The following is a 16,908-nucleotide window of genomic DNA, read 5'->3' on the forward strand; positions in this document are numbered from 1 at the left end:
CCATGGGGGTTTTTAGGCATGTGACATCCACCTTCTTTCTTATTATTGATATTAAAAAGGTTACAAAGGGAAATCAGCCTTGTAAGGGCTTTGAAGGGCTCGCAAATTATACCCTTGATTCCAAAAGGACTGCTATACACAACTGTGTGGTATGGACACTGTGCCTGGGCCTAGGAGCAGTGCTTACACCCTGCATCAAGCTAGGAGCCCTGTCTTGGGCAAAGTGGCATCTCTTTCTTCCCATAGAGGTGCCATCCTCTTGTGAAGCTAAATGTCTATTGGGCTGTATTCACCCATGGTGGTGGTGGTGATAGGGGTGCTTTTTAAAATTTGCACAAAAGCTAATAACCTTAGACCCATGAGTCAGGGCATTATAAATCAATGTCATGTATAAAATTGATATTGGGAGCATGGCTTGGGTGTAAGAGCTAAATGAACTTACCAGTGTGTCAGCCACAATCAGGCAGGCTCTCCCAGTCCTGACTGGCTGAGCAGGACCTCCACTTCTCCCCCTTCCTGGTTCTGCCTCTAATCCTACTGTGTGGAAAACATGTCTTTCCTATAGCTGGGCAGAACAAGAAGAAAGAAGTGAGTGGACTGAGCACCCAAGTCCATTGCCCCCTTTCCGCTAATCCCTTAAATTAGAGAGCTCTTGTGCTGGGATAGGAGTGAGGGGTGGATGGGAAGCAGGTATGCTACTGTTAAGGAGGCCCATCAGGGGAAATATCCAACCAGATGAAAGGAGGCTGCCTACAAAACCAGCCGTCTTTGGATATTTAGTACATACATTTCCTTATAACATGTTAGTCTAGTTACCCTCATAGCAACCCACAGGACAGGTCTTATCCCCAGTGCCAGATCAGCTTTATCTAACTGCCCAGGCAATTCTGCAGATTGGCACACACACACACACACACAGACACACACACACAGCATACTCACAGACACACATGCAAACATAAACACGTACAGGCATGTTCACACACACACGTACAAACACATGTACACAGGCAAACACACACACATACATATGCAAACCAAAAAAAACAAACAAGCATAAGAGCTTTTGTGAGGGGAAAAGTATTTGATATATGATATTTCAAAACAGCTTTAAAGAAGTCATCATGGGAGAAATGAGAACTTTGTTCACCTTCCTTACATTTATCTTAAACTTTAGTATTATACATATTATTTTGGGGTGTGTATGAGATGAAATGACACTTTTAGTGTCCAGGCCTCTAAAAATCCCAGTCTGGCCCTATGGAAACCTTCTACATACAGAATGAATGAGTCTGGGGCAGGAAGGGAGGGATATGGTTCCAAACACCTGCCGCCTTGCTATAATGCAACCCACCTTTTACAAATCCTATTTTACCCAGCGGCAAATAAGCAAACTGTAAGTATCTAGCAAGGGCAAAGAATGAAAATACAAGCAACATGACAATTCTCCTCAGTGTCTCTTCTGTGCCATTGAATGCTAATCCATGAGGCATGAAGCCTCATGTCTGCAAGCAAGAAATCAAGACTTGGAAGGGAAATGACTTGCTGAGGGCCACACAGGTAGCATGGCTATATTTCCCTCCCTATGCATGCAAGCCCACATTCTTTCTTCCACCCCATGCTTACTGAGACAGTGTAAAAGCCTCAGTGATTATTATTATTATTTGTGGTGTCCCACATTTTGAGATTCAGGCAAGCATATTCCTCTTCTTTTCATGTGACTTTTCATGAGAAAGCTTGAGGGCAGTAAACTGACCACACAGGTTAGTAATATCAGAGCCTTCTGTTACTTTTGCCTGACCTTCAGAAAGGCCATACTTGCTGACTTGAGCTACTTTTATTTGTCTTTGGGATTAGAGTCCTTGTTACTAACCTTCTTTGGTTCTGGCTTTCCATTTTTAATTCTATATTATTAGTTTTATTTAAATGTATCCTTGTAATAAGTGGCTACAATGCCTTTCTAGAAAGAACTGGGTAGGGATGCCTGGATGCCTTAGTGGTTGAGCGTCTGCCTTTAGCTCAGGGCGTGATCCTGGGATTCTGGGATCAAGTCCCACATTGGGCCCCCTGCATGGAGCCTGCTTCTCCCTCTGCCTGTGTCTCTGCCTCTCTCTCTCCCTCTCTCTCTCTCTCTCTGTGTGTCTCTCATGAACAAATAAATAAAATCTTAAAAAAAAAAAGAACTGGGCATATTAATTTAGTGAGTAATCAATTCATGAATACTCAGAAAATACATATTCACTGTTCAGAAGTCTATTAAAATGATTCTGTTTATCTGAAGCATTGGTATACAAAACAGCAGGACATATCATGCCTAAACTCTCTCTCTCTCTCTCTCTATATATATATATATATTTATTTATTTATGGATTTTTCAAACTGGAATTTATGTGACCCTAAGATTTTCCTGAGGGCCTTGGACAGTTACAGGCTACTTTGCAGATGAGGAGGTTTGCCTATGATTCTGTTTGAAAACCTGTTCTAGCAAATATAAAAAAATGAAAACCACAGTGTTAGTCAAAAATGAGTCAGGGTAGTATAATAAAAAGAACTTGGGTGTGCCCATGAAACCCTCTTGCAGAAACCTACTTGAAAAATAAAATCCAGCCAATTGAAAGATGAATCAAAAATTTAAAATACAGGAATTAAAAAGCTGTGATAAAAGGAAATAGTAGTGAGCATTGAATCTAAATGAATCCATTTATAGAAATTGATACTAAAAGTCTCTATAGTTAAGAGTCTGTGTTTTGGTTTCTCTCTCTCTCTTTTCCCCTTTGCTCATTTGATTTGTTTCTTAAATTCCGCACATAAGTGAAATCATGTGGTGTTTGTCTTTCTCTTATTGACTTACTTCACTTAGCATAATGTTCTCTAGCTCCATTCATGTCTTTCAGATGACACAATTTCATGCTTTATATGGCTAATATTCCATTGTGTGAGGGTAGCTATATTTTTAGCTTTCTGCAGAACCTCCATACTGTTTTCCAGACTGCCTGCACCAGACTGTGTTCCACCAACAGTGCATGAGGGTTCCTCTAAGAAGAAACATTTAATCAAAGTTTCAACATTTCTTTTAATTTCACTTCTCTTATTTTTCTTCTATTAAATACAAATAAGATTCAGTTTGGTATTTGAGATTTTTATTTATGCAATGTCTTTACTATATGATGATTTTTATGAGAGTATTTTAAAAATCATATTTTATCTCTTTGTCCATGTGTCATCCTGTGTGTATAAATATAAATGAAAAGTTGACTAAAATGATGTTTAGTAGTATTTTCCTTTTTCTAGATAATGGGATTCAGGACAATTCTTTTAGCTCTTGTATTTATACTTTTTGCTTACTTTAAATTCTTTGTAAAGTCCATATCCATTTTAGATAAAAGTAATATAGGCTTGAAGATTTGAAGCACCTATCTCCAGATATTAGCAATGATTAATTCTAGATGCTAGGAAGGCAAGTAGTTGTTATCTTATTCTTTGTACTTTTTAATAGTTTTTGAATCCTCCCCTCAAACAAACAAATAAAAAGTAGTGGAAAGATCATGGACTCTTGAAATGGAAAGTTATTCTCTACTCCATTACCCACTAGCTGGGTAAGTAGGCTTTAGTTTTCTCACCTGTGACATGAGTTACCATTGCCTGTTCTTGGGCTTGTTATGAGGATAGCATGAGAGAAAGTAGAGAAGCTATCTAGCACCATGGCTAACTCCTAGGTGCTTTGTGTTGGCTAATTCCATCCCTCCTCCCATTACATAGAGACTGGCAGGTGTATAACTCTACAATATGGCCCAGAGAACCTGGAAACTGTCCCTCTGATTGCCTGAAATGGGTGAGGCCAGCTCTTCTTTGCCTATACTAAATTTACTCAGCTGGATGAATAAGGAAGAAAAAAACTGATGTGGAACCTTAGACATGAATGAATTTCCTTTCACTAGAGCCCATTTTGACTAACTTTTTTATTATAGAGATAATATTTTATTGTGTTGAAAACTCAAATAATTCAGAAGGATACCTGTTGTTACTAAGCCTTAGGTATCTTTATGCTTATGTTTTGGTCTGTAGTACACCTCTTAGGCTGGCTCTTTTACCCAGAGGATGCATCAACTTTCTATGTTCTGATTTTAGATATGGAAAATACATATGTTTATTGAGCAGTCAGAACTCCTCCTGGGGAGATAAACATAAAAATTAGTGTGATTTTTTTTAATCACTTCCTTCAGTCACATTTGGTTGACATCTTTCCTGATATTTAATGACATTTCAAAAGAAGACTTCAATCCTATATCCAGTTTAATGTCACCCTTCCTTCTCCAATTTAAATAAGATTGGGATGTGGGAAAGAGTTTGGGGTGCTTTCTTTCCAGTTCTCTATCTTCTTTGACCAAATAAGTCCAAAGGTTAGCCAGTCCTCTGAACAAATAGTCTTATAAGCTGGAGAATAAGATGCCAGATGTCCCTACGAGTAAAGCTCCTAGACCTCACCCCTATGCTTGGATTTGGCCTGGGGGTGGGGAAGTGATACCAAGCACTTCTAAGGCAGCAACTACCACCTCCAAAGAACCTTCTGCCTCTCTCTATCTTCTTTTTTTTAAAAAAGATTTTATTTATTTATTAATGAGAGACATACAGAGAGAGAGAGAGACAGCAGAGACACAGGCAGAGGGAGAAGCATCTCCATGCAGGGAGCCCGAGGATCCCTGGTCTCCAGGATCACGCCCTGGGCTGAAGGCGGCCCTAAACCACTGAGCCACCAGGCGGCCCTCTCTCTATCTTCTAATTACATAGACTGTGGTAGGGGCCTGGCCTTTGGGGGTAGCCCTGTTTGTTTAGACTCTTTTTTATAAGCCCTTCAGAGGGATTGTCTGCTCCATCTTCCATTATTTGTTTCCTTTCTGGAACAACAAGGAAATTCCATTCCACCTACTGATACATACACTTGTCTGGGTCATGGGGGCCTACTTTTAGTAGGAAGAGAACAGCGGTTCCCAAGGAGCTTTTGAATTTTGTTTATCAGTAAAAGGAAACAAGGGGAAGGTGTGAAGGAGGAGGCTGACATAGAATCTCTTGCTTTTTAGGGTAAGGCATAGATTTTGTTGTGTCCTAGAAATGGCACCACACTGTGCATACCATTCTGAGACTTGCTTTTCTCACTTAAAAATATCTGGAGCTCTTTCCAAGTTCCTAAGTGTGTTACCTTGGTCTTAGTTCAGCTGCAAAGAGCTCTGGAAGAGAATTTTGGATCTACAACTTGCAGAGTAGGGTATACCCAGAACCACATAGCAGCTTTTGGACCAATGACTCCATCAAAAGTGATCTAAGTTCTTTGGTTTCAAGGTAACATGATGTTGTTATGAGCACTTAACAGGATTTCTTTTTTTAAAGAGTCACTTTGCGGAGAGATGGCCTTTTTTGGGGTCCACTTTAGAGATAGGCCATGTGAAAGTGAGGTTTTCTTCTCTGCTGAATGAAGGTGAGGCCAAATCATCAGTAAACTCCATTTTGTTGATTCAAAACATGTTTCATTTACTTTGTTGTTAATGGAAATACATTGAACTGACTTCATTGAATAAAATAATAGTATTCACAATCTATAGGTTCTGGAAATAAAATAGAAAATACGCCCAACTTTCTTTGGTGGTGGTTTTTGATGATGATGATGATGATGATGATGATGATTTTTAAAAGAAAGAATGATATTTACTGAATTTTGAACACTTACCATATGTCAGACACTGGGCAAACTCTGAATTCCTTACCTAACTTTAGCCTCATGAGACAAATACTATTATTATTCCCATTTTATGGATAAGAAAATTGAGGTTCAGAGAAGTGCAATGACTTGTCTAAGATCACACAGATAATAAGTTGTAGATCTTCATTCAAATCCAGGCTTAGATTCCAGACATCACAGTCTTTACCACTGATAACTGCTGGCTTCTGTTTGATCTTAATATCATTAGATATTTCAATAATACAGGAAAGTAAAATACATTCAGGCAATCACCACTCGATAAACAAATGTTGACACTTTTTTTTTAAGAAATGAAAATTTTAGATGCAGTTGAAACCCTCTGTTTATCCCTCCCCTGTTCTATTCTTGTCGTTTTGTCCATACTATAGGTAACACTTATCCTGAATTGGTATGTCTTCTTTCCATCCAATGTTTTATACTTTTATTAGACATGTTTACTTTGTAATCATGTTTTATTTTTATTTTTTTAAAAAAAGATTTTATTTATTTATTCATGAGAGACATACAGAGAGAGGCGGAAACATAGGCAGAGGGAGAAGCAGGTTTCCTGTGGGTAGCCTGATGTCGGATTTGATCCCAGGACCCTGGGATCATGGCCCGAGCTGAAGGCAGATGCTCATCTGCTGAGCCACCCAGGTGCCCCTACTTCATAATCATGTTTAAAAAATAGTTCTTGCAACACCCTGTGGGGTACCTGTTATTCCTCTCGTTTTATAGATGTAAACACAGAGGTTTTAGTTACATGACCCAAAATTATGCTGCCTATAGATGACAGAGGATTGAATCTTTAGCCTATGGATTATTTTTTAACATCCTGGGATATTTTTAATTTCTCTTCAATTTCTCTTTACCCTCTACACTTGCTGATTAGAAAATTTAGGTACATTTCATTTTGGTATTTGGGATGTGGGAAAGGAGGACAATTTGAGGAATTAGTACTTCATAATTGTCCAGAAGAATGTAAACATTTTCCTTTTCTCATCTTCCCCTAGGATGCACTTTGTGAGTTTTGTATTAAAAACAGAAGTGCTTATCTCATGAATGGTGATATTATTTGACTCGAAAGTGTGTTCAGCCTGGAGGCAAGTCCTGGGATACCTCAAGTCCTGTGTTAACACAGTCTGCTTTTGATCATGGTGTTCATTGTCCTGGATTTTGCTACGGATGCCAACTACTATTATCTGCCTAGTGGGGTCTGGGAGTATAGCCAGATACAGCTGACAGGACCAGATTACGGAGCCAATATCAGGAGTCATGGAAGTCCATGACCTAGCGGGAGTGGAGATGTCAGAAAAAGTCCTGAGGACAGTCCTGATGCAGTTGAGGTATTATAATCATCTTGCAAGTGCTGGTGGTAATAAGCCCTCTCATCAAGGGTCACAGGGGATTATTTCTGAAAGTACTTAGCCCAGTGTCATGTGAACTATCAGTGTTGGTTGAATTAGAAAAACTACAAGGCATGCATAAGTAACTGAGTCTCAAGGGTCTAAGTAGACAGAGTCCCTGGACCAGGGAGTCAAGAGACCCTGATGGGGCCCCTGTCATGGAGATGTGGATGTGAGCATGAGCTTTGGGTAGGAACTGTTGGTCCTTTGATTGTTTTCCCACTCTCTGGTAGATTTTGGTGGCCTTGGCCAACAAGTAGATTCAGGTCACTGCAACTAACAGACCTTTGTCTGTATTTGTGCTCTAAGAGAAGTTTTTCTGTATATGTACTCATCACATATGGACTAATGTGTCAGAACAGCATTGAGGGCTGGCTTTTTTTTAATGATTTATTTATTTATTTATCTATGATAGACACACACACACACACACACACACACACACACAGAGAGAGAGAGAGAGAGAGAGAGAGAGGCAGAGACACAGGAGGAGGGAGAAGCAGTCTCCGTGCCGGGAGCCGGACATGGGACTCGATTCTGGGACTCCAGGATCGCGCCCTGGGCCAAAGGCAGGCGCCAAACCGCTGAGCCACCCAGGGATCCCTGAGGGCTGGCCTTGAAGCCACAAAGCTTTGCCCATGAATCCTGGCTGTGTGATTTGGCCCAGTGCATCAATCGACTTGAACCCCAGTTTTTTCATCTATGAAATGGGAATTATAGTACTTAGCTCACAGTATTGATATGAGGACTAAATAAGAAAATGCATGTACAGCACTTAGCATACAGCTTTTCATACATTAAGTAATCAGCAAATGGTAGCTAGCAATATTGCAAAGATGTTCTTATATTTCGCTGGTGGCATAGGGTAGAACTACAAACAAAGGAGTTGTTATAATGCAAGGCTGTGGAGTGTCATCTCTGTGAGGTTAGATGCTTGGATTTAAATCTTAGTTACAGGGATGCCTGGGTGGCTCAGGGGTTGAACGCCTCCCTTGGGCCCGGGGTGTGATCCTGGGGTCCCAGGATCCAGTCCCACATCAGGCTCCCTGCATGGGGCCTGCTTCTCCCTCTGCCTGTATCTCTGCCCCTCTCTATGTCTCTCATGAATAAGTAAATAAAATCTTTCAAAAAAAAATAAATCTTAATTACCCACTAGCTGTGTGACCATGAGCAAGTTGCTTAATCATTCTGTGCCTCTATATTTTCATTTGCAGAATTGAGGTAATATAGTATCTACTTTAGAGAATTGTAAAGATTAAATTATAATTAGGAAGAAACAAAACGAAAATTTTGCCAGAATTCTTGACATATAGTAAGCACTCAGAAAGGATAAATGCTATAGTTAATGATTAATTATCACCAATAGTTATGGACACATTATTAGAGAAGTGTAAACATAGAATGTGATGCTTCATGAAATTTCCAGCACTAGAAATATTCAATGGGAAAATTGCTTAGTGGAATCATAGGGATTCAGATATTGGAGGAAGGTAGGCAACCACTGTGCTCCTTCCTTCATTAGACAGGAAACACAGTTTGATGGCTGCTTACATTCAAATCCTGACACTGTCACTTATTAGCTTTATAACCCTGGGCAAGTTACTTCTCTCTGCCTCAGGTAGGCCACTCTTGTAAAATGTGATAATTACAGTTTCTACCTCCTGTTATTACAGAGATTAAAAGACTTTATATAATGAATGCCTAGAACAGTACTTTATTCCAAACCTGAGATTCTTTCTCCCTGACCTCCATTCCTTTCTGTTTTTTTGTTTTTGTTTTTGTTTTTGTTTTGCTTTTGTTTTGTTTTGTTTTTTTCTCCTCTGTCTCCTTCATCTTTCTGTTTCTCAAGATAGGAGCCACTGTGGGCCTCTGTTGCTTTAGAATTTTCTTTAGGACCTGACCTTCAACCTGGCTTATAACTATGAAGGGTGACTTAGCATTTTAACTTGTTTGTTTGGGGGTTTGCACGTATGTCTGTTGAAAACATATTTCGACAACAATCTGTTAGCCCAGTAATGAGGGTTTACTAATGAGGCTCCCAACAGATGCTTTTTATTTACAAAGATGACAAATGCCACTAGTTGGCTGTGCTTGAATCATTCCAAAGGCCAGTGGACTCATTATAGTCATCAATACTTGCTACACTGAGGCTCATTTTGTTCGAGGACTGTGTATAATTTGGACTTCTGTTAATTGAATCATTGTTTATATTCTTGTGAAGGGAAGACGCTTTTAAAATTCCTATCCTTTTACCTAACTCTGAACTTCTCTGTTTTATAATAACTAAATTTTACAAATCATATATTAGACACAATTTGCTATTGTTAAAACTATGGGTATTATTTTAGGATGTTTGCTAAACTCCCTTAGCCTTTCTATGTCTCGAAGGCGGAGGTTGAAATGTGCACATGGACACAGGACTAAGGCAGATAATTGAAATAAGTGAAGGGCTGGGTGGAGGCTGGTGAGTTGGAGGCACCTGCTCTGTCTGATGGGACCAGCTGCTCTTCACCATGGGCCAACTGTCACTGTGGGGAAGCAGTGGACACCATTACTGGGTCTCCTATTTTTTTTGAGGAAATTTGCATTGTAATGTGAAATCCTTGTTTTTTTAGATGCTTTTTAGAGATGTTGGCAACAAATTCAACAGATTGTTGAAGCCTGGGGGCTTCCAGACTTGGATCTGTACCTAAAGTCTAAAGCACTTTGCAGTAGTTTCTTTGCTAGTTAAAAACAAACAGAATGACAACAACAAAACCAGCAATACATTCGTAAGAATACATAAGAGACCTGTTTTTTTCTCTTTGCAGATTGGTATAGGGGGTACCTCCTAAAGCACAAAATGTTACAGGTAAGGTCAGTCTGTTTTTATTTGAAACAGTATTGGATGTCTTTATACCATTCTGCAATCCCTTTGGGCAGTTGTCTCCCACTGCAGCTCCCCAGCCAATTTGTCTCATTTCTCTTTCCTTTTGTCCTGTGCTTTCCTATTTCTACACCTTGGCACTTGTGGTGCCTCAACTCCCTTTCCCTTAAGGGTAACCTCTGGGAAAAGCTCTCTTTTCCCCCGACTTTTCTTGATATGCCAATTACATATGATTTCTCCCTTCCTCGAGTCCCCATGGAATTGTGCATGTTTTATTTGAAATTCTTCTGTTGCCTCTCTCTAGAGTTGTTTGGGGGGCATTCATCATTTCCTCGCCTCACAGAGACAAGTCCAGTCTCTGCCCTCAGGGAGTTTACTTGTTCCAACCCTATATTACACCATCGTCTCTGTAAGAGCAGGCGCCTGTTTTACTGGTCTTATTGCTCACGATGTCTAGCACAAAGCATATGCCTCCAGTGTGTACACTGGTTAATTTATGAAGGAATTTCCAAGTAATTGATAAGCTTCTCTTGTTAACTGAGCCAAACTTAGGGGGCAAGGAAATAAGACACTTCTTCCTTCCTCCCTCCCTGACACGCTGTATTGGGAGGCATGATCCTACTCTGCTCTCCAAAAAACCATAAAATAAGTTCAGGGAAAAATATGTCTCATCAAAATAGCCCATATGCAATCAAGGGTGCTGTTGCTTTAAGACCTGACGTTCCAGCTATTCATGATTGTGAAGGGTGACTGCTTTCCTGGAATTGGGCAGGACAGGGGAAAGACAGAGCACGTTGTCTCACTTAGCGTGAGTCTTGTATGTGCTCTTGTCTTGTCCCTCTGGACAGGAGCATCCTTGGGAACCTAGGGCTGTTATAGTATCTAGAACAATTGGTAGAGAACTGATGAGAAGTAGACCTAAAAGAATGAATTATTCCTGTAAAGTTTGAGGGTTTCACTTATCAATTATTTTTGGGAAAAAACACGAAGGCCTGGGATTAGTTATTTCTGTAAGGATATGCCATTTTATTTTATTTCATTTTATTTCCAACAGGGTATTTTCCCTAAATCCTTTATCTACATCAAGGAAGTGACAGTGGAGAAAAGAAGGTATTTGTTATTTTTCACCAGACTTGACCCTCAAGGGCTCATAGACGTCTCTGTCCTGTCAGCTCTGAAAACCTGGCTTGGCAGATGTGAATCAGCTTATCCCTCTTCTCCGTGCCCATGTTTATTTGTGTGTCTCTTTTTTCCCATGCAATGGGAGATCTAATCCAAATTGATTTCTGTTCAGATCTGATTCTGAGGGGATATTAGGAAGTGTGGAGAATCAAACTTTTCACCGGCAGCTGCCTTTGAATTATATTAAAGTCGATTAATCCTGAATAATGAGCTTGCAAGACCCACCCCAGTGAAGGAGGACATTAAAAAGGAAGTTCCTTGTATTTGCATAATGTAATTGGTGTGGCTATTGGGGATGGTTTAGTCTTCTGCCAGCAAGGGCCCTCTCAGCAGCTGCAGCTTAATGCAAATTTGCTAGCATTTTATCTTGTTAGCACCTGGGTCTCAATTTCACACAATTTTGTCTCCCACCTTAAATAGAAATATCGAGAACATCATTCCTGCAGAAATTCCTCTGGCACAAGAAGTGACAACGACACTTTGGGAATGGGGCAGCATCTGGAAACAGCTCTACGTGGTGAGACTCAGAACCCTGCTCCCTAGTATGGAAGCTAATGGCAGTCTTTGCTTTGGTTCAGATTGGGAATTTGGCTATATAGCAGGGCAGGCCAAAGTAGCTCCAGTGACATAGTAGAACAAACAGTATGAGTACATGGAGGCCCAGAGAGGTTAGGTAGCTTTCTCAAAGCCACACAGTGAGCTTGTGACCCAGCCATAATACATGGGGGTCTGAGGTGATCCTTCTGTTTTAAAACTAGTGCAGAAATTTTTGTTAAAAAATAAGCTTCCTGTAATGGGACTCTACATTTTAAAAACCCTGGGGATTTTGATTTGATAGTCTGTTGACAATACCTTGAGAAATACTGTTCTTATATATTAATCAACTAATGGCTATTGTCCTTAGATCTATGAAGAAGTTTTGACCCTGGAAAAACAGAGCACATTTTGCAGGTAGTTTCCCTGTATTGAAGCAAATCTAATTTTAAATCCTCCTTTGATGCTTCTAAAGCTCCTAATGAAAGCAATTAGCTAAGAAAACCATTAAGCTGAGAGTGAAAATGTCAACCAAGGCTTACTGCATGTCTGTTACAGCACTGTGCACACCTGCTGGTGTACACACGCTATTTGTAGACTTAATTTTTATGGTCATAAATGTCGACTCTCTTGCGGATACTTCGTAATATATGGTAATTGGCACATCCAATTCTATAAGTTTTCCAAAAGTTGATATGAAAGTTTAGGTGGAAAACAGTAACTTGAAGCTAAAGGGGTTTATTTTATTTTATTTTTTTAAGATTTTACCTATTTATTCACAAGAGATGCAGAGAGAGAGGCAGAGACACAGGCAGAGGGAGAAATAGGCTCTATTGAGGGAGCCTGACCTGGGACTCGGCCCCAGGACTTCAGGATCATGCCCTGGGCTGAAGGCAGGTGCCAAAGGGTTGAGCCACCCAGGCATCCCTAAAGTGGTTTAATTATTCATCTCCACTACCCCTTTTTAAACATCATATACACCACACCCTGAAAGTTTGTTTTCCCCTAAGAAATCTTTGAATATTAAGTCCATTGTGCCCTTTACCCTAGTAAGGAGAACCTTAAATCTCTGGTATTCCAATATCCTCTTCATGATTCTAGCCATGTCTGCATACCACGTGTATAATATTTTCTTAATACTTAATTGGCTCCCTTTCTAATAAACTTAAATAATTTATGTAAGAAATTTCACAGCATTCCATGTCATTTCAACAACAATTCTCAATTCTCCAACACCAACTGGATGACCTATAATCTAACACTGACTACCCAGAATCAGTTTCATATTCCATAGGTTAAAGACTCAAAATTACAAGTTTGCCCTCACTTCAGATGCCAGTTGCAAGTCTTGGGTCCCTAGGCTACCCACACTTCTGTCTAAATTCAGAGGTTCATCATTCCTCTCCACCTCCACCTCAGGTCTCCTAATTCCCTAGAACAACTTGCAGAGCTCTGGAAAGAGCTATACTTATGATCACTGTATAACAGTAAAGGCTACACTGTAAAGGCTACAATGCAGGAACAACCAAATGGAAGAGATGCAGGTAAAGGAACTAGGATGGGAGTAAGCACAGAGCTTCCATGCCTTCTCTTGGCATGCCACTGTCCCTGCACATAGATATGTTTACCATCTGGGAAGTTCTTTAAACCTTGTTGATTGAGAATTTTAATCAAAGTTTCATTACATGGGCATGATTGACTAAATCTTTGGACATTGGTGACTGAGCTCCATCCCTAGGCTGTCTCCCTTCCTTGAAGGGGAAGGGTTAGGGGAGTGGGATTAAAATTTCCAACCCTCTAATCACATGATAAATTCTTCTGGCATCCAGCCCCCATCCAGAAGCTGTGAAGGGGGCCACGAAGAGTCATGTCATTAACATAAACTCAGGTATGGTGAAAAGGAGCTTATTATGAATAAGAAAAAAAGGCTCTTATCACTCAGGAAGTTCCAGAGCTTTAGGAACTCTGTGACAAGACCTGGGGATAAAGAACAAATATATATATATATATATTATACATATATATTTGTATTTACATATTATAAACATATTTATATATATAATATATATAAACATTATATAGTTTAACAGTTAAATATGAAAATATATATGTTATATATATAACAAATATATACACATTTGTTATGTTAAAATATATCTATATGTATATTTGTATGTTAAAAAAATATATATATATATAATTTTATACCACACACGCTTTCCCAAGTGCAAAGCCAAAGTGCTTGGCATAATTAGAACTTTATTCAAATAAATACAATGAAAACAAGGCAATGTTATTAAATGCTTGCTATAGTACTAGTCAAAAGCTCTGAACTCAAGACCTCTCTCTCTTTGTTAAAAAAGTAATTGGTAAACATGAGAGAGGGGTTAAAGACATATTACCATGAAGCCGCACCTTTTTCCTTCCTTTATACAGAAGGATAGAAGGAGAATCACCACCATATGGGTCCATGTTATTTAATGTTGTGTCTTTGTATCACCAGAAGCCATTGTGTCCTACAGGTTTTGCACATCACACTTGGGGGAACACTGCCCTAGATATAGGCCTTTATCACCAGAAAAATGGCCCTGGTTCGTGCCTTTGAAGAGCCTGATCTCTGGGACCTGCATTACAGAATATATTCATGGCATTTCCACTCCTCGAGTATCTTTTCTGATGGGAGTCAGAGATCACCCTTTCTTTAACAAGAAATGATCAGGATTATTACTTTCATTTCTGGAAGTCTCTGTGGGCCCAGTGGAAGGAAATGTGTAGATGACAGAGACTACCGCCCAGTCTCTCGGTAACTGGGTGGGGGCCAGGAGAGATCCTTAAGCCATGGCCCCTGAACATACTTCACTGACTGGCACAGTTTGCCACATAGATGCCCACACACCCTTAGCACAGGTGATTGTGCATTGTTTCCTGTCTTGTAGGCCAGCAAAAAGGAAAGGTTCATGCAGGTGCAGTCCATGATGTATGACCTGATGGAGTGGCGGTCCCAGCTCCTCTCAGGAACTCTGCCCAAGGATGAGCTGAAGGAACTGAAGCAGAAAGTCACATCCAAAATTGATTATGGCAACAAGTAAGCCTCTCTTTCCTCTGAGAAGATGCTGTCTTCTCCTACCCACCCCCCTTCTTCCCTGTCTCCCTCCAGAGAAACCTGGTTTCATTTTGAGATGCATGTTTGCCACTTTCTATTTGAGAGAAAGAAGGTTGTTACCAGTGCAGTGTTTGTGTGCCTTTCTTATCACCCCTGTGGGACCTAGGGACATGCAAGTGGAAGGAGGGCTTGCTTATGCAGTGGTTATTACCAGGCTGAGGGATTTATGGCACTCATTTAGCCTATTTCCAAGGGGCTGGGGAGCACAGTCATGCTGGGTCACTTTTGGCTTAGTTGTCATTTTATTCCTGCACTTAAAAAACTCTCTCTTAAATCTCAGTGTGAGACTTACTGTCCCTTCCCCCATCCTAAATTATCTGAGCCATATGCCATCAGCTAACTCATATGCATAGTTACAAAAGTGTTTCCTCAAAAGGGAAGAAGTAGAAAGTGGTTAGAGTTTGAATGCTTGCAGTTAAGGAGAACATGAAACAATTTTTTGAGGCAAGACAGCCCACTGATAATAATAGTAGTGATAATGATATTATAAGTAACACCTAATCTGAGCTAATTATGTACCAGGCTTGATGCTAAGTGTTTTACATTCACTGTCTTATTTAATTCTTATAATAACTTTATGTGGCATGCAGTTTTATTGTCCGCCTTTATTTTTAGATGAAAAAAACTGAGACTCTTAAAGAGGTCAGGTAATTTGTCCAGAATCACATAGCTAGTAATGGCAGAATTGGAATTTAGACCCAAGCAATCCAGCTCCAGAGTCCACAGGCCTCGTTACTGGACTACCTAGATGCATTTGAGAACTGTAAAGGCCTTCCCTCCCTCCTGGCTATTTGGATGCCTTCCAAATCATACTCACCTGCTAATTCATCCCAATAAAAAATATGTGTTGAACATTCATGATTGGTCTGATACCTTGCCAGCTGTTGAGGCTGTAGAAATAAAAGCTCCTGTCTACTAAGGAACCACAGTCTGGTTAGGAGTGAGCTACAAGTAAACTGTTGATATGAATTGTGATCAGTTTGATGGCTTATGAAACAAGAGTACCCTTAATTCAACTTTGAGAAGGAAGTCAAGGAACCCTGAAGGTGGTAACCCTGAGGGGAATTTTGAAAGACAAAGAAGTATTAAGTAGGCCAAAAAAAAAAAAAAAAAGGGAAGGTAAGAGTGCATAAGAGAGCATGGCAGGTTTAGAAGATTGTGAAATGGGTCAGAAGGCTGAGCCACAAGGCCAGAGGGGGAAGTAGAAAGAGCCCATTCAATGTGATAAGAAGGAAATTTCCCGGCAGCCAGGCTTTCTTGCCCTTTTGTCGTATGCACTAGGAAGATCCATGGGCACTAGGAAAGTCAACAGGTCTAACATCCAGCTGCTTCCCATCCCAGGAGCACAGTCCCTCTACTAGTTCTCCTGCTGGCAGCTAGCAAGTGTGTCCAAATCTGCTTATAATGCACATCAACCCAAAGTGACAGGAAGGGTTTGCCACATAGCTGCTGCCACCATTGGTGCAGTGATATCTCTTAGTCGAGTATAGTTATAGCTGGGAGTGTGAGTATCTAGGGAGTTTTGCTGCTTTGTAATAATGGCATCTGTGACCTTCAGGTGTTGTTTCTTCATGAGGATCCTAAGAAAAAAGGCCAAGGATGGAAGAAATGACCGCTCACAGGAAGCCTTCTCTGATTTTTCCTTGTCCACCCCTGGCTGGGTTAGGTGCTCTTGCAGGCTCTTAGAACCTTCAACAATAATTACCCCCCTACTGGTCTGTCTCCCCTGCTGTGATGGGACCTCTGTAAGAGCGTGGCCATCTCATTCATCTCTCTGTGCCAGGAACAGGATCTGCACATGGGAAATGCTCGATGATATTTGAATAAGTACATGAATGGTGGTGATTGGAGAAGGAGGAGAGTCCTTCCCAAGTCAGCTGTTTCTCTATAGCATTGTCGAGACCAGCCCTGTACTTTCAGTTTCATTCACTTCTCTTTGGGGAAGTGAGAGGCATCCTTGGAAACAGAGACTCTGAGCTAGGGGCCCCTTGCTTCTCACCACTCTTCCCTGATGAGGCAGCTA

General features: G+C 40.4%; 1 protein-coding gene across 1 annotated transcript in view; it reads left to right on the forward strand.

Moving 5' to 3' along the window:
* The window catches only part of DOCK2 (dedicator of cytokinesis 2), a 398,532-nt gene that overhangs the window by 20,642 nt on the left and 360,982 nt on the right, over window positions 1-16,908 (forward strand). The window contains exons 3-6 of the mRNA XM_041750396.1: window positions 9,951-9,991; window positions 11,061-11,116; window positions 11,609-11,705; window positions 14,659-14,807. Coding sequence (XP_041606330.1) covers window positions 9,951-9,991; window positions 11,061-11,116; window positions 11,609-11,705; window positions 14,659-14,807 — 343 coding nt within the window. The remainder of the gene's footprint in view (window positions 1-9,950; window positions 9,992-11,060; window positions 11,117-11,608; window positions 11,706-14,658; window positions 14,808-16,908) is intronic.

This window comes from Vulpes lagopus, chromosome 3 (genome assembly GCF_018345385.1).
Source record: "Vulpes lagopus strain Blue_001 chromosome 3, ASM1834538v1, whole genome shotgun sequence".
Taxonomy (NCBI): domain Eukaryota; kingdom Metazoa; phylum Chordata; class Mammalia; order Carnivora; family Canidae; genus Vulpes; species Vulpes lagopus.